Here is a 24,521-nt window from a genome sequence, read left to right as displayed (position 1 = left end):
CTTCATGGATTCCTTCTTCTTTTCCCTTCCAGAAAGTCTACAGTGCCTTGATATTATTCCAGTAGATAATGTGCTGTCCCAGTGAGGGGACCTGATTATGTGTGGGCTGATGTGGAAGCTAGGATTTGGATATGTAGGAGGTGATGTCACTTTCTCCACCTGGAATTATCACCTCTGTGCTTTCAGCCATGCTTGGGATCCATACTAGGTCTAATGTGAGCATCTTCCATGAATATCCACCCACCTTTGGCAAGAAAGGCAGAAACACTAGCCATTTAAGATGTTTGCAGAACTACCCAGCGCTTAAGTACATGGGCCATCCGGTGTCTGAACAGCCCTGAACGAAAGAAAATGTGAGAGTCTTTCAGGCCTTAGTTTTCAATGCGACAGATGGAAACCTCTCAATTACATGAGCTCACATCTGTCTCTCTGATCTGACCGGGTCTGTGCCATAATGTGCTGTGGAATTACTGATTCTGTAATCCTTAGAAGACATGGTTGAAGTGAGATTGACAAAGAGCTAGACCCTAAAGGTTAATGGCACAGAGAGAATGAGGACCCTGGAGAACTAAGAGTGAAATATGAATGTCAGTGGTTGCAACCACTCATCCATCTAATTTGCCAAAAGTTTAATATAGTCTAGGAGGCCCCAAATTACAATGTTTCAGTTTGGTTTTATTTCTTCATTAGTCTAATTCCCATTGACCTCATGTCAAGGCTAAAACAGTTAAGGAGCATTCTAGCATGGGAGCAGTTTTAACAATCATTGTCAACATGGTTTTAAAGAAAATAGGCTGGCAAGACACATGTAGGTTCTGCAGTCTATTAATAGCGTGACATTATATTTCTTTATTTTGTAAAACCATTAAAGCACAGCTTTGGGAAGATGGATGGAATTTCTAAAACGGGCAGAATGTCTATAGTGAGTGTCACTGTTGTTTATTTTCCTGGAGTTTGCCACCTAGGTGGATGTGGTGGGCATTTAGCCATGGCTGGGCCCTTGGTGTTCAACACAGGCTGGGCTATCAGGAAACAGGATGGGAAGATAATGGCTCTTAGAAGAGCATTTGTTATAACATTCCCATGCCTTGTAAGAGATAAGAATAAGAGTCAGATTTTGTGTGAGGGGTCTTTTTTTTGTTCGTAAATCTGAAGGCCATAGGTAATGGTAATAATAGATTTGAATGAAAGCACAATCCACAGAATGGAAGAACATTTATACAAATCATATATCTGGTAAGGGGTTTGTATCCAGAACATATGAGGAACTCTTACACCTCAACAATACATGGACAGTAACCCAATTTAAAATTGGACAGGAACACCTAGGTGGCTCAGTCAGTTGAGCGTTCAACTGTGGCTCAGGTCATGATCTCAAAGTTCGTGGGTTCAGGTCCCATGTTGGGCTCTGTGTTCACAGCTCAGAGCCTGGAGCCTGCTTTGGATTCTGTGTCTCTCTCTCTGTCTCTCCCCCACTCATGCTCTGTCTCTCTTGCTCTCAAAAATAAGTAAACATAAAATTTTTTTTTAATTGAACAAAGGATTTGAATAGACGTTTCTCCAAAGAAGATATACTAATAGTCAATGAGCACATGAAAAGAAGCCTCAATATCATTAGTCACTAGGAAAGTGCAAATTGAAACTACAGTGAAATACAACTTCACACCCACTAAGATGGCTAAAATTAAAAAAAAAAAAAGACTGTAACAAGGGCTGATGAGGGTATAAAGAGATTGGAACTCTCATACATTGCTGGTGGGATTGTAAATTTTAGGCACAGCCACTTAGGGGAAACAGTTTGGTAGTTCCTCAGAATGTTAAACTTGGGGTTGCCATTTGACCCAGCAATTCCATTCCTGGATATACACCCAAGAGAATGGAAAACACGGCCTCACACTGACATCCATAGCAGCATTATTCATAATAGCCAAACAGTAGGATCAGTGTGAATATCCGTCAGCTGATGAATGGATAAGTATGTTGTGTTATAGCCCATACAATGGAGTATTATTTGTCATTAAAAAGTAACACAGTACCCATGCATATTACAACATGGATGCACCTTGAAAACATTATGCTATGTGGAGGAAGCCAGACACAAAAGACTACAATATGATTCTATTTATATGAAATGTCTAGAAGAGATAAATATATAGAGACAGAAAATAGGGTAGTATTGCCAGGGGCTGGAGAGAGGGGGTACAGTGTGGGTACTGACTGCTAATTTTTTTGGGGGGAAGAACTATTCTAAAATTAGATGGTAGTGATTGTTGGAGTGCCTGGCTGGCCCAGTTGGCAGAGCATGTGATTCGATCTCAAGGTCGTAAGTTCAGCCTCCATGTTGGGTGTAGTAGATTACTTAAACATAAAATCTTAAAAAAGATTGTGGTGATTGTGGCATGACCTTAGGCATATACTAAAACACATTGAATTGGACACTTTAAAGGGGTGAATTGTGTAGTATATGAATTATATCTTAATAAAACTATGATACAGTTTGGAGATTTGAAGGGAAGGCTATTGTTTGTATTGATACTCCTTTAATTTATTCTTGAAGTTCTGCACATACCATTCGCTTCCATGAAAACATTTTGCAAAGTATTACCAGTTAGGTGATGAGCCTTATTAATGGCACCTAGAGGGCCATCCAGTGAATATTTGAGCACCAGGCTTTGTGTCCAGTGCTCTTCTCAAGGAGCTGACAGCCTAGTGTCAGGCTTTCTTTCTGATCAGTACTAGTTATTATATAAGAAACAAGTTGGCATCATGCATGTTGTAAAGTAAGATAATCTTTAGAAAGTAAGTTGTGGGTGGGGGTGTTTGGTGATGATGAGCAGAATATGGGGATGGAATTCTAGGTGAATCCAGTCAACAAGGGCAGATGTGCAGATGGCCACGTATATATGGGGGTATGTCGTTTTCCAGGTTGAAGGTCATCATTGGCTGCTCCCCATTGCCTGCAAAATACAGTCCAAACTTGCTTGAGCATGGCCCAGTAGAAAAGGCTACTGCAGAATTTCCATGCAGGAGAACTCCAGTGACAGCAGTCTGATTGGAAGTGGAAGGAAGCAGGGCTCATGGTCTTGTCTTGAACTCGTCTGCATAGCAAGCTAACTGCTTGTAATGAGTATTTATTTGAGGGGGGCTTCTAGCCACTAAAGCCTTTAGATAGCCTAAGCCCAAGGTGTCCCCCAGCATCACTGTTAATGGGCCTTTCTCTGCCTGTCTCTTTAATGCACTTTCACTTTGCCATGTATATTCTAGTGGCTGGGTTGCCCATGCGTTTTCCCACCATCCTTCACTGAGTGCTTGTCTGGTCTGCGGGATATTTTCTCTGGCAAACTCCTGCTCATCCTTCAAGACCCAGCCGGAGTACCATCTGCTCCGTTAAACGTCTCTGAATGGCATGTGACCTTGGGCAACTTGATATGCCACCTTTTTGCTTCCGTTTCCTCCTCTGTAAAATGAGACTCAATAAGAATACCTACTTCATAGGTAATTAGAAGGATGAAATGAATTCGTGTATATAAGCTTTGCAACACCAAGTAAATGCTCCTCAGGGTTCCCTATCATCCTGATTATTAACTTTGGGTAGAATAGGTGGCTCTCTGTGCTTCCTCTGCACGTACATGCACTTCTGTTACTAACCATAAATTACAGGGTGGGAGGGCCTTGCAAATTCAGTGAAAAGTCTCCAGGATGGTCAAAACTACATAGATAAGGTTGCTCTTGTGTTAAAGGAGGTGAGGTAGTGAGTGCACATTTCCCCCATTTTATAGTCATTCCAGGGAGTCTATCTTGGGATGGAGATTAGACTAGATGACTTAGGGTCCCCCTTCTAATGTAAAATCTTTCCTGCCTGAAGGAGCCTCTGTGTGTGGAAATACTGTGAATGGGTGGGAAGTCGGGGTCTGGGGAAGGGACAGGATAGGATGAGGGAACTGTAGTGACATCCTAAATCCATCTGACTTTCCTGCCCCTGCTCCCTAGCCCTGTCTGGTTCTAGACCAGCTCTATTCCCCCCCTGTAGACTCCAGCAAGTCTGGCCTTCTGCATGAACACACTGAGTACCCTGCATTAAACTGCTGGGGAAGTGGACCTGCTGCTTCGTCCCAGACCTCTCAGAATGAAGATTTGTTTCCTTACATGCATGAAAGCCCAGGGAGAAACTTGGCTTCGGTGTAACTGCATGCTGTTTCAGAGAGCCACCTTTGGCAGCTGCCCTGGAGCCCCATCAACTTTCCTCATTTTCATTTCTGCAGTGAGGTTTGTATTTTGGGGAAACCCACCCCTCTGTACATTCAGGAGGAAACCATTGGAGTTTCTGTTTTACGGAGCGGGGACACAGCAGCTTGAGGAATGTCTGCACCGCGGATCCAGGGGCTCCCGCTGTCAGCTCACCCAGGCTCCTCTGTACCTTTGAAGTGGAGGGCAAGCCTTTCATCTTCCCTCATTTTCACTTAATGACAGCCCAGCCTTTGATCAGCTCAGTTTTCCTCTTTCTTTTGCTTCCTAATGAGTCACTTGGAGGTAAGGAGAGACCTGAAGTGTAGGCCCTGAACCGGCCACAACTTTTATGAGCCCAGTGGTTGTTTGACCTTCATATCTTAAGTAAATACACCAGAGGACTCAGTCCTTCCTGGCCTTTCATTGATAAAATTTGCTCACTGGCTAATGTAAACTTTAAAAGAAAGGTGGAGGGGGGTAGACAGGATGGAGAGAAGTAGAGATGAAATGTAAGTAGCATCCCCTCCCCTAATATTTGAAGTTGTTTAATTTGGGGAACCCCCTTCATGTTCAAACTTGCCTATAAAACTCTGCATCATGGGGATGCATTGTGTTTGAGAAACACATCAAATTCTGCATGCTAGTGGAATATTTGTTTTCAGATTAACTGTTACAAGTTTTTAGTTTGTATTTAACAGTATCTTTTCTTGGCACTTGATAAGGATACAAAAAGTGCTTGGGGCACCTGGGTGGCTCAGTCGGTTGAGTGTCCAATTCTTGATTTTGGCTCAGTTCATGATCTCCTGGTTTGTGGGTTCAAGCCCCATGTTGGGATCTGTGCTGACAGTAAGGAGCCTACTTGGGGTTCTCTTTCTGTCCCTGTTTCTCTGCCCCTTCCCCACTCCCCTGCTCTCTGAAAATAAATATAAATAAACTTAAAAAAAATATAAGCAGGAGGACAAAAACCATAATTGTTTAAAAAGACTTCTCTCTCTCACTCTCTCTGCCTCTTTCCCCTGCTCACGTACTCTCTCTAAAGTAAAAAAATATGTATATAAAAAATAAAGTTTTCCTTGATGTAGTACACATTTTTGCATAATGATCTTAAGATTTCCAATTAATGTTAAAACCTAGGAAACAAATCTGCAATAGTCCCTTCACAAAGCTACTCTCAGATTCACATAGTGTTTGGTGATGCTGTATGCTATTACCATACCTCTGTTTGTAATGTAAAACAAAAATACATTTTGGTATTAAATACTGTTATCGAAAGATGAAATTAACTGTGTGCCTCTCCAGTAAATCTGCAATAAATGGTTTAATACTCTCTCGGGCTAGTTAGTGTACTTTTAGACTTCAAGTACAATAGTGTTTTAGTTTTTGGTTGGGGAATGCAAACATTTTTCAGTCATAGCTTATGTAAACTATAATTACTGAGTAAAATTTTTCCATAAAAGGACCAAAATATACTGCATGCTATGAAAAAAAAAAAAAAAACTAACATAACTGCATATTAGCTTGACACTAATTTAATGAAGGATGTTATATTATAATTGTTTAGGATTGGTTTATTTCAACATAGGGTGGATTTCATTTGAGTCTGTTTTAAATCACTGTTAAGAATTTTTATTTTATAAGTACGTATTATTGAGATATTTGATATTTGTTCTTTACAACTCAGATGTTACCCGGGAAACGCCTATGAAGTGAATTTTTTTTTTTTTTTTTTTTTTACATTTATTCACTTTTGAGAGACAGAGAGAGACAGAGCACAAGTGGGGGAGGGACAGAGAGAGAGGGAGACACAGAATCCGAAGCAGGCTCCAGGCTATGAGCTTCAGCACAGAGTCTGACACAGGGCTCGAACTCACAAACCACGAGATCATGACCTGAGTCATGATGAAATGTAAGTAGCATTACTTACATTGGACGCTTAACCGACTGAGCCACCCAGGCACCCCTGTGAAATGAGTTTTGATTATTCACGGACAGTTGGAAAATCTTAGCATACTTCCTGCAACTAAAACAATAGATATCTCTATTATTTTATTTAAAGAAAATGAGTTTTGGCATACTGAAATTTTTCCCCAGCAATAAAAAGAATTTCATTAGAATATTAAAAATGTCATAACAAAAATGTGGATGTAGAAAGCTCATTAGCCTTTGTTAGATCACTTTGGAGAACCTAAAATATAGACTCACACTGCTAACTCAATCTTTATTTTTCCTCTTTTATCTTGATAAGGTAGAAAAAGAGTATAGCTTTCAGCTTTTCCAGTTTGCATGGTTTCTCAGTTTATAAAGATCTTTCCTTAAAGCACCTCTTGGACTTGCCTCTTCACTACCCTCGTAGATGTGAATGTTGTTGACCCCCACACCTTACACGTGTGTCACTGCCCTACCCCCGCGCTCAGGTGTGTCCATCCCAGAAGCGCCTGAAGATTGCCTTTGCCGCGTCAACACTTATGTGGCTCCCTATCAGTTGCTTGTCATACCTAAACACTCTGTCTGTGTTATCTGACCCATCTATCTATTTAGCTTTAACTCCTTACCACTAGAAGGAATGAGCCCTTCGTAACAGTTAGATTGACCTTGTGCACACGTGCACACATATGACGTCATCCTTGCTCTCTCCATTTACTCATGCAGCTGTCCCCTCCTGGAATGCCCATACCCATCATTTCAAGTGTCCAAATCCTACTTATTTTTCAAATCCTTGTTCTTAACTGGTACAGCTAAAATTAATGCCCTCCTTTTACAAGATGCCCATAGCTGCTGCTGCTTTTTTGGATGTGCTAAGTTTATCTTCAAATTAATATTTGAACATTTTCTTCATTTTAATTCCTAATATAGGAATTGTTGATAGGTAGAACCTACATAATCAAAAGCGCTTTGTGATCCTCTATTATTATTATTATTATTATTATTAATTTTTAAGTTTATTATCTTGAGAGAGTGAGAAAGAGAGAGCATGGGAGGGGCAGAGATAGTAGAGGGGGAGAGAGAGAATCCCAAGCAGGCTCCACACTGTCAGTGCAGAGCCAGATGTGGGGCTCGAACTCAAAAACGGTGAGATTGTGACCTCAGCTGAAATCAAGAGTCAGATGCTTAACTGACCGAGCCACCCAAGTGCCTCCTACAAGTTACTTTATAAAAGACTATAGCAGTTATAGCAAAAAAAAGTGAGTATAGATAAAACACTGACAGGATGCTTATGCTAGGTGAATCTAGGTATAGGAAGTGGGATATTCATTGTCCATTCAACTTTCAGTAGCTTAACATTTTTTTTTTTTTTGAAATAAAAAGTTGGGAAAAAATTACTCCTGTATTTAACTCTTTCACTAATAAAGTTTACAGAATGTTACTTTGAGTGGCTCATTTTATTACAGTCTTCATGGTTGTTAGGCACTTGAATTATGTCCATGCCTGAGTTCTTAATGTTGCTGTCACTCTCTCAGTATCGTGTGCCACTCTCTCAGTATTTGAACTTTGTGTCCTGTTTTAATCCTTGGAAAATTCACTCAGTGACTTCTGAAACCAGCATGTTTCATGATAAGTAATACAGTGAGTTAATGCATCTCTGTGGGATAGCAGAATATTTGACTTAGGGTATTTGTTACATCCTAGCTACCTGCCTGCTTTAGCTCTGTTGAGGGAGTTTGGAGCTGATAATGAGATTTCATGTTTGGAATAGGTAGGCCTGTATGTGACCATCAACAGTCCGTATGCCAGTTTGTGTAAGAATTTTGTATATCGGTTCCTGGGAGCCTGCTCTTACTCCTCAGGGTCTGGACTAGAATATATTGCAGAGAACAAGATTGCCTATTTATCTTTGGAGACCCTAGCAAACATGGTGGTATTGGTCAAAAATCTGTACCTTTTGGGGGCACCTGGGTGGCTTAGTCAGTTAAGCGTCCAACTCTTGATTTCATCTCGGGTTGTAATCTCACGGTTTTGGGGATTGAGGCCGTGTTGGGCTCTGCGTTGACAGCACGGAACCTGCTTGGGATTTTCTCTCTCTCTCTCTCTCTCTCTCTCTCTCTCTCTCTCTGCCCCTCCCCTCCTTGTGCTCCCTCTCTCTCCAAAATAAATAAAGAAAGTTAAAAAAAAAATCTGTAGCTTTTGAGTTGGAGGCAGACAGTACTAGAATGTCACTCAGGACAGCCGTGTCAGCTCTACCAGATGGTGTCAGAACAGATATTCTTGGGGCTGGGGGTGGCAGGGTGCCTGTGGGTTGGGTTTTGAAAGTGGAGATGAATATGAATTGGTCCAGAGGAATTCTGAATGCATCTTAGTGGGGAGAAATGTGCATGGAAGCAAGCATACTGAGTTGAGAGTGTGCCTGGGAAGGAAGAGGTGCTATTTTACTGAGCACCAACTATGTGTTAGGCACTGTGCCAGGTTTCTTGTTTAATCTTTGAAATAGCTCAGGGTCCATGTGTAGGTTCATACGGGCATTTTCACACATATGGAAACAGTTGTAGGAAGTCAGGTAGCTGCCCCAGGATCATCTGCTGGCTCCTGGTGGGGCAGATTGGGAACGCTCACACACCCATGCTCCTTGACACGGTGTCTCCTGACCTTCTCAGTTAGTTAGTGGAAACTATATGTGCTAACTTGATGAGAAGAGAGGAGTTCTCATGAATAGTGAGAGTGACGTTTGGAGAAGTCTCCTTTTCCCCCACCATCCCATCCTTTAAATGGGACTGTCAACTGATGGAATTAGACACATAGTATATAATACATGGCCTCTTCTGGACTGGAAACTTCCTATAAGTTTTCAGTGCTTCTGACAACAATCTCTCAAGGTAGATGAAGAAATGGGGGTTCACCTCTTGCACTGTTGGTGGGAATGCAAACTGGTGCAGCCACTCTGGAAAACAGTGTGGAGGTTCCTCAGAAAATTAAAAATAGACCTACCCTATGACCCAGCAATAGCACTGCTAGGAATTTACCCAGGGGATACAGGAGTACTGATGCATAGGGGCACTTGTACCCCAATGTTTATAGCAGCACTCTCAACAATAGCCAAATTATGGAAAGAGCCTAAATGTCCATCAACTGATGAATGGATAAAGAAATTGTGGTTTATATACACAATGGAGTACTACGTGGCAAGGAGAAAGAATGAAATATGGCCCTTTGTAGCAATGTGGATGGAACTGGAGAGTGTGATGCTGAGTGAAATAAGTCATACAGAGAAAGACAGATAACCATATGTGTTCACTCTTATGTGGATCCTGAGAAACTTAACAGAAACCCATGGGGGAGGGGAAGGAAAAAAAAAAAGAGGTTAGAGTGGGAGAGAGCCAAAGCATAAGAGACTCTTAAAAACTGAGAACAAACTGAGGGTTGATGGGGGGTGGGAGGGAGGGGAGGGTGGGTGATGGGTATAGAGGAGGGCACCTTTTGGGATGAGCACTGGGTGTTGTATGGAAACCAATTTGACAATAAATTTCATATATTGAAAAAAAAAGAAATGGGGGTTCAAGAGAAGTGAAGAGACATTGCTAAGATCATACCTTTTTCTGATTCCAAAGCCCACTTATACTGAGTTTCTCTGCACATGGCTAGTGTGGTCAGGGGTACAGGAAGAAGCGAGACACTCGTGGCCCTGTGCTTGGTGTTGCAAAGAGAGCTGGGCATGAGTAAACTCTTCTATAGGCATACTGTAATGAGTCCATTCCAAAGATTATGGGAAATCAGAGGAAGCACAAGTTTAATTTTCCAGTCCCACCTTTCCCTCCCAGAATTGTCTTTTTTTTTTTTTTTCCTTCCTTAGTGGTCAGTGACTGATTCTAAGACTTAACTCTCCCAGAGCCCCTGCCCCAGTCAAACCCTCCAGAATTCCCTTCAAGTAAAGAATGTTTTGAAAATGCAGATATTAACATACTATCTTTGATGTTTAACCTGTTGCATTTTAAAGGGCTTAAAGAGAGAGTTTCTTTGGGAATTTTTACCCGCTTACATTAACCACTTATGTTTACTATTTTCCCACAGCTTAATTTCTCTATTTTAATGCACGTCCCTCATGAGGCAGTTCAACTGTTGAAGAGGTTAGAACAAGCCTTTAAAAAAATTTTTTTTAATGTTTATTTATTTTTGAGAGAGAGAGGGAGGGAGGGAGAGGGGCAGAGAGAGCGGGAGACACAATCCGAAGCAGGCTGCATACTCCAAGCTGTCAGCACAGAGCCCGACACAGGGCTTGAACCCACAGACTCATGGGCTGTGAGATCATGACCTGAGGCAAAGTCGGCCGCCTGCCCAACCAACCGAGCCACCCAGGTGCCGCAGAGCAAGCCTTTTTTTGCTTTACTTTGTTCAGCGATTCCTTCTAAGCATGTATGAGCTCTACCATGGAGGAAATTGAGCCTGATTCTAATACCATCTGTAAAAACTTTACTTCCATAATTCTCCTCATTAACAGTAACATGTCACCAAAGTGGATTTTCTGGTAAATACAGTGAAGAATTTCTGCTGTTAAAAACAGGGCCTTTTCCATTAGGAGGGTTCTGTATGCCTGGCACTAAAAGTTTCTTGAGCTGCCTCTGGGGTCATGCGTTGGTGCCAGGACCTCAGATAGGGATTTGTGAGGACACGTGACACATTGTATCCATGTTCTAATATCCGGGCAGACACAGCCCTTCCGGCCTCACCGGTACAGGAAAGCAGGGCTCACACTCTGAAACTCAGCTTCCTGATTGACTCTGGACTCCCTGCAGAGCCGTAGCCTAGGATTGGAGGACCAAGAGTAGAAGCTGGTGTGGTCGTTGGTCTGGCTCAGGAAACGGAGGACGTGGTCAATTGTTTGATCTTTTTGAGTCCCAATTATGATTTAGAAAGCCAAAACCCGACTTGGAACTGAGATCTGCTGATCTTCCCTAATTATGTCATTGTTAGATAACTGAGTTTTTCTTTGAGCTGAAGTGACATTTATAATAAGACATTAATTTCACTTCTCTTACTTTGTGATAATTTCCCCCAGATTCCAGTATTGCGTAATCCATGAAGAAGGTACAGTTAACTTGTAAATTGAATTCAGTAGAGCAAATGATAGTGCATGGATTTTCTTTCTTTTCTTTTTTTTTAACAACAAACACAACAAAATTATTTTAAGTGGTATAAAACTTGTTAAATGAATAGCAACATATGGGTGTGAATATAATAATTTTTAATTGACTTTAATATATCTTCAGCTAGTTAGTACTTTTTGATATTTAGATTAACCTTTCCTAAACATTTTATTGTCTGTTCAGAATGGAGATTGAGAATTCCAGACATTTTACTATTCCCCTGCGGTTCTTTTTTTAACCCTTCCTGCTCTAATCCCTATGGAATTACAGATGTTTAAAACCATTAAGGATTGTAGGGGAGCTTGGGTGGCTCAATTGGTTGAGTGTCCCACTCGTGATTTTGGCTCAGGTCATGATCCCAGGGTGGAGGGATTGAGCCCTATGTAGGGCTCCTCACTGAGCATGGAGTCTGCCTAAGATTCTCTCTCTTTCTCTCTCCCTCTCCCTCCCTTTCCTCCTTACCCCTACTCATGCCTCTCTCTAAAATAAAAATTAAAATAGTAAAGTGAAATAAAATAAAATAATAAAACAAAACTATTAAGAGTTGTGGACATCCTCCACCCTGATAATACCAGCCACACTGGCATTGTCTGGGAGCAGGTGCCAGCCAGACTTGCTGAATTGTAATCTGGGTGAACCCCCCACCTGCTCTGCAGGGACTCTCCCCTTTACCTGTCTTCTTCCCACTTCTTTTCCTTAACCTGTAAAGAATCCTGCATATCTAAAAAGAATATGAAAATGGGGGAATCTGAATGCCTGGCTTATCCTTCCAGCTCTTCTGTGGATCAGCTTTGTGACCTAAGCAATTCACTTAATTCTTGACACATTAATCTCCTTAGCTGCAGTTAGGGAATCATTCTTAACCTTCTTCCGTTATGGGACCGTAGTGAGGAAAAACCGGAATAATCACATTTTTAAATGCTTTAAAAATAAAATATACTTGGCGTAAGATACAGGAAACCTCTGACAAAGTGTAACATTTACAGGATTATTTGAAATTCTGATTACGAAGGCGTATGTATGTTGCAACGCCACATTTTACTATGTTTTGTTAATCCTTAGTTATATTATTAGCAGTCAGTAATATGCTGTAAGGGTTTTTTCTTTCTTTTTTTTTCTTTTTTCCTCAACAATCTCCTTGTTGCCCTAAAGAAAAGCCCAGAGCCGCTCAAATGATGCTCAGCTGGGGGTCTGCACTCACACGGCTTCCCCTGCCTGCCTGGCTGGCTGCATCCGAGTAACCTTTTGCTGAGATTTGGCCTCCAGATGTGACATGGGGCTCTGCAAGTCTCCAGCTGCGGCTCTGAGCTGCTGAGAGCGGCTGTGGGAAAGGGGTGGGGGCGAGGGGGCGTGGTCACTGCCCTGTAGAATCGCTGGTAATCCTTGCACCGCTGGCAGACGCTACGTCACGTCTTTTATCTCTTCTGGCTCGCCCGGGTTTCATCATGTTGCCTAACAGCCCTCCTTTAAAAAAAGAAAAAAGGGAACCAGAATGGGGAGAGCCACCAGTTGAACTGTGTGAAAGAGGTTGACTTCACGGTCTTCTCTCCAGCTGCTGGTCCCTGAGACAAAGAAGTATTATTTGAAAGAAAATGAATATGCCGCGGCCGCTGCCCTGCACGGTCCTGAGCGTGAGGGGAGAGCAGTTGTTTTATCTGGGTGCCTCTCGCCAGTAGAGTGATGTCAGTCTGCTCCCCCTGGGCTGTGGTCAGACAGGAGACGGTCCCACGTAGCCGAGAGGCTTTTGGTGGGGGGTGGGAACCAAGCTGTGGGGTTTGTTTTCTTTTCTTTTTTTTTTTTTTTTTGATTTAGGTTCAAACATGATAAAAGGGATGGGGAAGGGAGTAGAACCTAAAGTCTTAAACACAGCGACGATTTAAATTGTGGAAGAAAGGTTTTGAGTATGGAAGGCAATACAGATTTTTGTGGAAAATCTGCCCTTGTTAAGGGTAAGGGCAAGATAACTTTTTTTAGTACACTCGTACCTTCCCCTTCTCCGTAAACACAAAGACACTGTCATTTCAGCCTTGTGCTGTTTGACTAATCTCCATAAAATGATAGTCAATACCATGATTTTCATGAATTCCTCGTGAGGCAGGCCACAGTCTTGAATGCAGTCACAAATCCTCGTGTGGCGATTGGCTTACAGAGCTGGTGAAGCGATGCGGTGACCGGGAGCTGAGGGACCCGGGTTCCAAAGCTGCCTCTGCTTTTCCCTGGAATCCCTTATGGTCACTGAAACAAATTAGTTGTCTCACCTCCATGTTGAAGACCTTGGCCTTCATCATCCCGTTGTATGAGGGTCGAATCTGCATTTTGTGGACCAGATGATAGTTATTTCCAATTTCAGCATACTAACTACAGTGCTCTTAGGGTATTTGAATACGTGAGTGAAACTTGACCACTGAGAATTGGAAGTCTCCTTGATTTTTAATCACATCCCCTTCAAGGATGAAGTAAATTAGTTAAGCATACATAGTGGAATCACTTTTTTCTTCTATTGTGTAAGGTGTGTCCTATAAAAGTTGAGTATTTCTTCATCGGCAGCTAAAGTATGACTTAACTTTGGAAGATAGCCCTTACGTAAAATGGAGGAGACATTTAGAGCAAAAGTTAAGCCATTAAGGTGGTATAATCAAATCACTTAATTTTACAAATGAAGAAACAGGCTAATGAGACCAGTGCTGTTTTGAAGGCCCTCCAGTTTGGTTCCATATTGTATCCAGTCTAAGACCAACCATTATTTCACGTCCCACTAAGAAAGAAACTGTCTCGCTTTTGAAAATATGCTAATTGAATGTAAGACAAACTTTAAGCTCAGCTATATTAAAATGTAGGAAGTAAGGAGTCTTAGAATCTGTGCAGGATTCTGAAACTAGGCCACATGTCCCTGGGTCTTGTCCCCATGCCTTGCTTTCCCTCCACCGTATTCTGACTAGAAAGCAGAATTTTCTTCTGATATTTCACCAGAATCATTATATGGCACATCATAAAGCTAAGCGGTTTTCTTTATCTTTCTGTTCAACTCTTTTTTTTCCCCATCGAAATTAATAGATGCTGATTTTTATGAAATTTTGGGCCAAAAATCTTTGCTCATCTCCAGTTGGAAGACATATTTAAGAAATATTTTTGATCCCTATGTTAGAACTGCCACCAGGACTGAGAACAGCAGTTATGTAATCTTTGCATGTGTTGGGCATTTTCTTAGTAACCCATCCCTATATAAAGAGGCCAAATGCATTTTAAAAACTAAACTTCCTTTGTTACAATCATATATATATTTTTTTAAAGTTGACAATCCTAGTGAGACCAGCTTGAGAAACTTAAAACACTGAGTTCCTTGGATCTCCTTTCTCCTGTTTATTTCTGAAAAAGATACTTTTCTTTTTCAGTTACCAAATCATTGTGAAATTTAGAATATACGCTAATTCAAGTGCAAAAAGTCTTTTACACCTCAGATTAAGTTCCTTTTGTTGTGTATTCTTTCCTTCCCTGCATGTGGTCAGAGTCTGTTAGGTCATTTGCTTTTTCACAGCACTTCACACAGCCCTCAGCATGCAAGGGGGGCTCACACAAGGTCTGATTAAAAGCTGAGCTGGACCTTAATAGAACCCTTGGTGAAGGGTTCCCTTGGTGAATCCAAGTGCCTACCTGACCTGTTTTTGCTTAAATTAATAGTTTTTTTTAAAAACTACCCAACTTTAACATTGTAGAGAGCTGTAGCTATAATAACACAAGGTTTATTTTCATTCCAGGGAAAATTAATGGATGCTTGTTCTCATTGAACAGTTCAGTGTGAAAAACTTGAGATAGGAAAGGAACTAATGATACTGGAGTCTTTTGTCATCTACTTATAAATATTTTTTTTATTTTTTAGTGGTGAGGGTAACAGCTTTAGTAGAGATATTCACATACCAATACAATTCACCCATGTAGCATATACAGCCCAGTGGTTTTGAGTATATTCACAGATTGTTCAACTTTCACCACAATCCATTTTAGAGCATTTTTTAAAATCTCTATTTATTTATTTTTGAGAGAGAGTGGGCAGGGGGGCAGCGAGAGGGAGACACAGAATCTGAAGTGCAGGCTCCAGGCTCTGAGCTGTCAGCACAGCTGGGTGTGGGACTCGAACCCACGAATCGTGAGATCATAACCTGAGCTGAAGTGGATGCTTAACCGACTGAGCCACCCAGCCCCCGCCTCCCCCAATCCATGTTAGAACATTTCCATCACTCCCAAAAGAGCTTAACCGACTGAGCCTCCCCTGCCCCCGCCATCCATGTTAGAACATTTTCATCACTCCCAAAAGAAACCCTCCACTCCCTGGCAGTCACTTTCCATTGCTCCTCCTCGCAGCCTCCAGAACGAATCTATTTTTTGTGTCTTTAATTTGCCTATTCTGGACATTTCATGTAAATGGAATCAGTAGCAGCCCTTTGTGTCTGGCTGCCTTCACTGAACGTACTATTTTCTAGGTTCATCCATGTTGCAGCATGAATCCGTACTTCATTGCTTTTTATGGCTGAATAATGTTCCATCTTCTGGATAGACATGTTTTGTGTACCCACTTGTCAGTTGGGGGACATTTGGGTTTTTGGCTATTATGAATAATGCTGTGAACATTCATGTATAAGTGTTTATATGAATATATGTTTTAATTTCTCCTGGTTGTATGCCTCCGAGTGAAATTGCTGGGTCATGTGGTAACTCGATGTTTAACCATTTGGGGAACTTCCCAAAATTGTTTTCCATGGCAGTCGCACCATTTTATGTTCATACCAGCAGTGCACAAAGGTTCCAAACGCCGCACGTTCTTGTCAACACTTGTTCTTTTCTGTCTTCTGATGAGCCCTCCTGGTGTGTGTATAGTGGTGTCTCATTGTGGTTTTTATTTGTGTTTGATTTGTGATGGCAAATGATAGCCATCTTTCTTTGAGATGATAGATATCTTTGAGAAATGTCTATTTAGGTCTTTTCCTATTTTTATTTTTTAATTTTTTTAATGTTTATTTATTTTTGAGACATAGAGCACAAGTGGGGGAGGGGCAGAGAGAGAGGGAGACACAGAATCCCAAGCAGGCTCCAGGCTCTGAGCTTGGTCAGGACAGAGCCTGGCGCAGGGCTCGAACTCATCAACTGCGAGATCATGACCCAAGCCAGAGTCGAATGCTCAACTGACTGAGCCACCCTGGTGCCCCATAGATCTTTTCCTATTTTTAAATTGAGTTCTTTTTATTGCTGAGTTCTGAGAGTTTTTTTTTTTAAATAATATTCTTAACTAAAACTTTTAATATTCTTTATTCTCACAACTTTGATCTGTAACATATCCTATAACTCTCTCACCTTGGCACCACATTGCCATGCCTCATTTATACATTCAGTCAATGTTTACCATCCATTTACTATGTGGAAGGTATTGTGCTCTGCATTCTTGAGTATATGAAATGAATTAAATGTCTCCTGCTTCAAGGAGCATAAAACAAGGTAGGAAGGGAAGTATCATAGGGATAAATTTCTATGGGTATTCAGAAGAGATGACTTTATTTTTATTTTAGAGAGAGAGGTGTGTGTGCGTGCATGCACACACGTGTACACATGAGAGCCAGGGAGGGGCAGAGAGAGAGAGAGAGAGAGAGAGAATCTTAAGCAAGGTCCTTGCTCAACATGGAGCCCGACTTGAGGCTTGATCCCACAACCCTGGGATCATGACCTGAGCTGAAATCAAGAGCTGAATGCTCAACCCAAGAGAGATAGCTTTAAGATTGAGGAGTCAAGGAAGACAGTCTGCAGGAGGAGGCATTTTAAGTGGCCTTTGCCGGATACGTAGGATTTAAGTGTAAGAAGAAGATTGGAGGAAGAAGCCCTGGGGTTAGAGAGTGAGGTCTTTGTGCTGTGGTGTCCAGTCTAGTTTAACCTCTAGGGCTGACATTCCCAGAGTTCACAAAGGGGGATACTAGGAGCAAAGGCTGGGAGGGTCATGGGACCACTTGTTGGTTATAAATGGAGAAGCAGCCTGCAGGGTATCTCATCAGTGACCTTCAAGTCCCCGCCGTTTGGGGTTACAGTGGGTTGACCTAGCCAGAACGCTGCTGTGGAAGACTGAGTTTACAGAAATGTGTAGGAGCATGGGGGTGGGGGTGAGTAAAATCGGCACAGCCGTGTTTCTGGCTTGGAGACAGATAAGTGCTTTAGAGGACACAGAGGTCTGTAGTGAAGAAATTTGTGTGAACTTTGTTTAATCTTGTGGTTTCCAAGTTGAGTTGACTATGGGTTCGCTTTTTAGTTTTTTAAACCTATGGCACCTGAGACACACACTGTGCCTTTTGCTGCCTTGGTTTGGTGTTAAACAAGGAGTAATCGCTTAGTAAATGTTGCCTGGTTCGTACTTGATCCATTACAGGGCCGTGGATCAGAGTTGGGTCGCTAATTCGGAGGGCTGCAGGAGAGTTAGGTGTTAGCTAGTCCAGCCCCTTGTTGGAGGCAGGACTTCGAGGGGAAGCGTGTGCCCATATTCTCCTGGTTCTAAATAAAGTGACAGTGTCCTGCCAGTGTCTTGACTCTCAGACTATGTGTTCTCCTCGATTTTACTAAAATTATTTTAACCTTCCTTTGCCACTTATACAATAATAGTAGCAAATCCTACTTTATAATAAAAGGAGTCGGACTAGCATCCTTGAGTGGAGGCCCCAAAATGAAGGTGTCTAACTGACCAGACCTGTTTCTGCACTTCTAACTGTGGATTCCTTCCCTTATACCTTCAGTTCCTCCGCTGTAAGCCACATGTGGGCCTTGCACAGCATTTACAAGGAGATGTCATTCTGATAGGCAGAGAGCACGGGTTCTTGTTTGCACTAAACCTGTTAACCCTGGGTAGTTCCCTGCATGTCTGGGCACACAGTTTTCTCTGTCCATTGAGGCAATCCAAGTGTACAAGGCCCCTCCTAGCACTAACAGCATGCATGTCCCCATTGTCTCTAGGGGGGGTTGGTATAGTTTCATCACAGCCCCTCAGGGGGAAGAACCACCCGTGGTTCCTCTGTGGGTCCTTTACCCTCCAGGTTAGAAATCCCAGTTTTCAAGGGATTCCTGTAGACTTTCTTCTCTCTGTATCAGACACCAGCGATTTCGGTCTTAAAGATAAGCGGGGCATTCGTTGGATGAATGTAGACTGCCAGCAAACACAAACAAGCTTATGTTAAGATGGAAATTGGGGAGTAGAGTGGGAACGTTGTTCTTACTGCAAGAGTTTTGCTTTTTGCTTAGCAGTGTATTCTAGTGTTGTGATGAGTGACTTTTTTTTGGGGGGGGGATTTGAATTTGTTGCTGTGGTGGTAGGTTTCCATGGCAACTGCTGTTGTTCCACATCTGGCATCTGATAAAATGGTTCCCAAAGCCCAGGGGTCCACACAGAGCCGGACTACTCCTCCCCACAGAACCTGCCAAGGATGTGGAGAAACATAGGGTGGCAGGCATGGTGGCTCTCTGTGCCATGTTGAGGAGACTTGATTTGCAATTGCTGAGTTCCTGGGGGTTGTCATCAGGGCTGCTCCGAAAGTTAGCTGGGCTACTGATGTTTTACATTGGAAATTCCCCTTTCCTTTCTGTGGAGGAGGAGGGTACAAGAGAGGGGGGTGTATTTGGAAAGAATATTTTCTGATTTATCACAGTATAAATATTAGTTAGCATGGCTTTTTTGTTTGCTTTGTAAATTTTTTTTAAATTTTTTTTATTTTAGAGAGTGAGCGAGCACAAGTGGGGGAGAGAGGCAGAGGGGAAGAGGGAGAGAGAGAATCTTAAGCAGGCTCCACACTTAGTGCAGAGCCTGATGTGGGGCTCAGTCTCACAACCCTGGGATCATGATCTGAGCCAAAGTCCAGAGTTGGATGCTCAACCAACCAAGCCACCCAGGCTCCCCTGTTTGCTTGCTCCTTTCAATCAAAAATTCATAAATAGGAAGTAGAGGACAAACAAAATCCTGCTGAATGTCTGAATGTGGCAGGGAAGCCTATGGCCTGTTTTTAGCTATTTCTTTGAAATGGAAAGTTCCAGTTTGCTTTGGGGCCAAAATCCCTAAAAGAAATCCTGCCTGGAGGTGTGTTATGGGGTCACTGTATATTTGCTAGTTTATATCTTGCTGACTCAATTGGCAAAAGTTTTATTTTTCCTGGTAAACATTCAGGAGGTTTTTCCCTCACTCCTTTCCCTAACAAAATCATATTTGTCATATGTGTATGAAGCAAACGACTGTTAAGCCTGTGCACACATCTGTGATGATATGAAAATTAGTGGTGGCAAACAAAGGTTTCCTGTCTTAGGTACCACAAGGTTTCGGATGAAGTTGACTTTATCCTAATATTTCTCTCAAATTGTGACCGAGTGGAAACAAAACTGGTCAGGCCTTAGAGACCAATAAGAATAGCACAACAAAAGGGTTATTATTTGTGAAAATCTTAGGTACCCCCCCTCACCCATATGACTTAGAAAACTTGAAATTTTCTTTTCAAGTAATTATTACTCTTGTTTATAAACGTTAGAAGATATAAAACCTTTATTATAATAAAGGGTCATGCTTATTTTAGTTAATAATGAAGCACAGAGTTACTGCCTGCTGCAAAGCCTTTGTAATTACAGGAATGAAAAACACCAAGATTTGGAGTCAGGTCACAATGTGATTTCTAATTTGAGTGTTCAGCCTCGAAAATGTGTGAGAACTGCACCTGTGCAGGTCAAATCCTATGCAGGAACTTTGTGCTGATAATAGCCAAAACATATTTAATGTGCCATTTTTAGTGTTCTGTAAGAACGAAATGTTTATTTTTCATTAAACAATGTGTTTTTATTTCTTTTAACTTTTGGGGCAAATATGTGAATTATGAACCTATAAATTTTCCTCATTCTTAAAAAAAATAACATACCAAAAATGTAATAAAAATGTAGCAGGCAAGAAAAGTGAGTTTCTACTCAGGTTCTAATGAAGCCTGTGTTAGGTCATTCTCTTACAGGTTCGGGGTTGAAAAGACCTTTATTGTTTTAAATTAACTTTTGAGATGGTTTGTGGTCAATACTTTTACCGTTCTGTTACTTTATTTGTTACTTTTAATTTTAAACTCTACCCTAAAGAGTTATTGAAGAAATGGTCATTATGTGACATGATGGAGGGGTTAGCAATATATAAGTGTATCAAATCAACACATTGTACACCTTAAACTGGCAGTGTTGTATGTCAGTTACGTCTCAGTAAAGCTGGGAGAGGGGAATGAGTTATTGTGTAGAAAACCACATTTATGTAAAATGCCTTGTGCTTGGCAGCTAACCTTGCACTCAGGCCGTGTTCTGAGAATGGCAGGCAGCCTGTCATGTGCCAAAACTTTCCACGGGAGTCTTTTTGCAAGGGGTGGGTGGGGAAGCGGGGCGCTGCAGTGGGGTGTTTTTTCTGCTCATTGATGACGACGACCTCTCTCTTTGCGTAGGTGAAGCTGCTCTCAGGGGAGAACCCAGGATGCAGACCCTCCCTGTGGCATCTGCCCTCACCAGTCACCGCACAGGCCCCCCGCCCATCAGTCCCAGCAAGAGAAAGTTCAGCCTGGAGCAAGGGGACGATGGCCTGGACTGTGAAAACGACCATGCTTCCAAGATGAGTCGCATCTTCAACCCCCATCTGTAAGTTCCCTCTTTCTGAAGCGAGGGTCTTCTGGGGTTGGCTTCCGTGCATTCTGTGCTGGGGCCATGTTTCCCTGGCAACTTTGTGCCAGCTGTGAAGTGACGGATGAGCGATGCTTACCTGCCAGGCAGGAGATGAACTGATTGTAACCACTTGTGGAGAGGTGACCTCTTCTTTCCTTCCTCCTGACCCTGTGTGTGTGCTCCCATGGATGTTAGCTTTCTCCTCCAGCATCTTGGGGGTGGGGTGGTTGACCGAAGACTGCCTTGTCTGGCCTGTACTGATGATGGTTGTTAGGAGAATCAATCTTTGGTGAATGTCTTATGGGCCGGGAAATGGAAGGAAAGGTTAGCGACTAGACAGGCTTATGTAACATGTTTTGCTTGGGAGTCTAGAATTGTACGTGAAAAAGTACGGTAGTCCCCCCTCATCTGCGGGGTATATGTTCCAAGACTCCCCGTGGATGCCTGATATGCAGACAGTACCAGACCCTGCATATGCTCTGTTTTTTCCTAGACATTCATATCTATGAGCAAGTTTAATTGATAAATTAGGCACAGTAAGAGATTGGTGACAGTCACTAATAATGGAACAGTTATAACTGTAAGCTGTAATAAAAGTTGTGTGAGTGCGCTCTCTCTCTCTCAGAATATCTATTGCACAGTATTCACCCTTCTTGTGATGATGGGAGATGCTAAATGAATGAGACGCAGTAAGGTGAATGACGTAGGCATTGGGAGGTCGTGTTAAGCTGCTGTTGACTTCTTGACAGTATATGTATTAATTCTCACCTTGTGTGCTCAGGGTAAAAACGTAAGACCTTCCTAAGGTGGGAAAGATGGTTTTTTGTGTTTGTGATAACGTGCTGCTCATCACTTCTGGCGTGTGAGCCTGTTGTAGCTGTTTGAGCACCAGTCCTCTGTCAGCCACCATCACTGTTTATGATCATCACATGAGCTGCTTCAACTCTCTGGGCCTCAGTTTCCTGACTTGTAACACAGAGGGGTTGAAATGAAAGTTCTCTGAATGTGTGCAGCGTGACCACATTCACATTAGGAAAACAGCTATGCTTCTGTGCGCCTTGTTGTGGGTTCCTCTTTGCCCTTTCTTCTTACTACGCATGCCCCACAAAGGGGGTCGAATGCTTTTTCACATGTTTTCAGGACTTGGAGACAGCTGCCCGGAGAGTCTGCTCTGGCAACTGTGTAGCCGTTAGGCGTTATCAGAGTGTGGGAGCTTGTCAGAGGGGGAGGTAGGCCTGATTATTAGAAGGCGTAGCTTTGTATATCCAGGTAAAAAGATCCTCCTCGTCCCCCGCCTTCCCTGGGCATGAATTAATGTTACATAATTATTCAAAATGCTTGGCTTCCCCAGTTCTGATTTCTGAGGATGCTGCTGTTTCTGGCAGGAACATGAGTGCTCAGAGAGTTCCTGTTTTCTCATTGGAGGAGACCTTGCGCAGTGAGAGGTAGCCGATAAGGCCAGCAGCCCTCTGCTGCCTCAGCGCCAGCAGCCCTGGGCATTCCATGCATTCCATCCCGCTTGGACTGTTGTGTTCAGTCATAAGACACACTGACAGAGGTATTTATCCTCAAATAAATCACTGTAGTGTTAGTCAGAGGCTGAGCTGCAGTCTGGAGCCCTGGAATTTGCTACAATCAGGAATCCAGAGACAAGGCACTCACTGCAAAACAATGAGCTCTCCCAGATAGGGAGAGGCTGGTCATTTAGATCCTGGGTGCTCGCAACTGTTTGTTCCTTCTTTTGTTATGAGGAATTTCTTCTTCTCCTTGTCCTCTTTCCTGAAACCCAAATAGACATTTGGGGTTTTTTTTGTTTGTTTGGTTTTGTTTTTGTTTTTGGACGGAAAGGGGAGGTGGCCCTGAAATGGTATATACTGTGAGCAAACATGCCTTGGTTTAAATTTCAATTTCTGCCACTTCCTTGGACCGTCACTTAATTTACCTGGGCCCAATATCCTTCTTTGTAAAATGGCAATGATATCAGTTCATGTGAGGGCTGCTGTGAGCTCGGGAACCACCCACCATGTGCAAGGAGTCTGGTGCAGTGCGACACTCAGTTGATAGTAGCTATTACTTTTACTATTAATAAGTCACTTATTCTGATATTGGTAACAGCAATAGAGAATAAAAATACTATTGTGGTGAATTTAATGTCTGAGTGTGTGTAACTTTCAGTCAGAATGTCTTGGGCTTAAATTTCAGCTTCTTTATCTTTCAGTGGAAGTAATGGTAGTTGTTCCCTCACCGGATGGTTGTAAATGCAGCGCGGGGCCAGTGGGGAGCACCCCCTGCCTGAGTCATCAGTAATATTATTATTACAGTGTTAAGGCAGTTAGAAAATGACTTCGTGATTCCTTGGGTCGTTGCACATATGAGCTTGAAGTATAGGTGACTATAAATAATTCATACTATGTTATAATTACATTGAGGACACTACAAATAATTTAAAGTGTGAGTAGAATTGCTAGATTTCATGTGCAACTCAACAGTTGATGTCATCATGCAGAGTTTCAGGAATATAGAAATAGCAGCAGCTCCATGGGCCATCCTCCCTAGACTTATGGAAGAAAGGTGGTCAGTGTACGATCAGTTAATTCTGGCCTCTCTGTTCACCTGTGATAATTGTTCGTTTCAGCAATAGTAACAATGTTTCTGTTTGTATCCTCCAAGAGCCGAATGACAGATTTTGTACACAGATTGGAAAGATGCTGTATCTATTACTTCTTCATGTTGTAGGATATTTACTATTATTGTTTGATTTGGTGAAACATTTTCTCTTGGAGCTATGGCCTGTTCCCTCATTTTTATTTAATATACCTAAGGAATTTTTTTTATAATAAATTACAAACTGATACCTGTTTGGAGAAGAATGGTCTAGTATATTTGTCTCTTTAAGGAGATTACAAAATGATTTTTGCTTTCTGTCTTCTCAGTACGTGTTAATGTTGTGTAGTGAAAATGTGTTTTGTTTACTTTATCACTAAAGAAATCACAGTAATTCTGGGCATGGAGTGTAGTGTTGTTGAAAAACAGTTTTGACAGCTAGTAAGAGCGTTTCAAAGATGCAAGCTTGGCTACATTTCATTACAACCATCATACTGAGATATTTTCCAGTAGAAAGGAGGAGATTAAGTGTCTCTGAGCCAGAGTAGAAAGCTACAGAGAATGACTAAATTTCATCTGATTTGATTCAGGGAAGAGGAGGAGAGAGAAGAGAGTTTCCTTAGTCTCTGGAACTTGGAAATTGAGAATTCCTGGGCTCCTATTCTAACCCTTGATACTCATTTGAACTCCTCATTAATTTTCTTGTTGATATGGTGACTCAGAGAAATAAATAAATAAATAGTCTCTTAAGTGTTAAGAATATGAAAGATACCGTATCTCTTAGAAAGGAAGTGGATTAAGTAAGGTATAGGGGCATGGCTATTGGGATTCCTTTCATGGAAATGCCAAGAAGTAATTCTTTTCCAGGATCCTGATATTCAAGTGTGATCTGCTAAGGAAGAGCTCCCTTTTCCCTTCTCTCTTACCCAT

At 42.0% G+C, this 24,521-nt stretch overlaps 1 protein-coding gene across 3 annotated transcripts in view; it reads left to right on the top strand.

Moving 5' to 3' along the window:
* VGLL4 (vestigial like family member 4) overlaps positions 1-24,521 on the top strand; it is a 164,368-nt gene that overhangs the window by 103,455 nt on the left and 36,392 nt on the right. For all 3 annotated transcript variants that reach the window (XM_019428139.2, XM_019428138.2, XM_019428137.2), the window contains one exon: positions 20,774-20,963. In XM_019428139.2, the coding sequence (XP_019283684.1) occupies positions 20,774-20,963 (190 nt within the window). The remainder of the gene's footprint in view (positions 1-20,773; positions 20,964-24,521) is intronic.

The sequence above is a fragment of the Panthera pardus genome, unplaced genomic scaffold, assembly GCF_024362965.1.
Source record: "Panthera pardus isolate Hobbes unplaced genomic scaffold, ASM2436296v1 HiC_scaffold_8, whole genome shotgun sequence".
Taxonomy (NCBI): domain Eukaryota; kingdom Metazoa; phylum Chordata; class Mammalia; order Carnivora; family Felidae; genus Panthera; species Panthera pardus.
The sequence above is the reverse complement of the archived record's forward strand: the minus strand, read 5'-3'. Positions and strand labels throughout refer to the sequence as shown.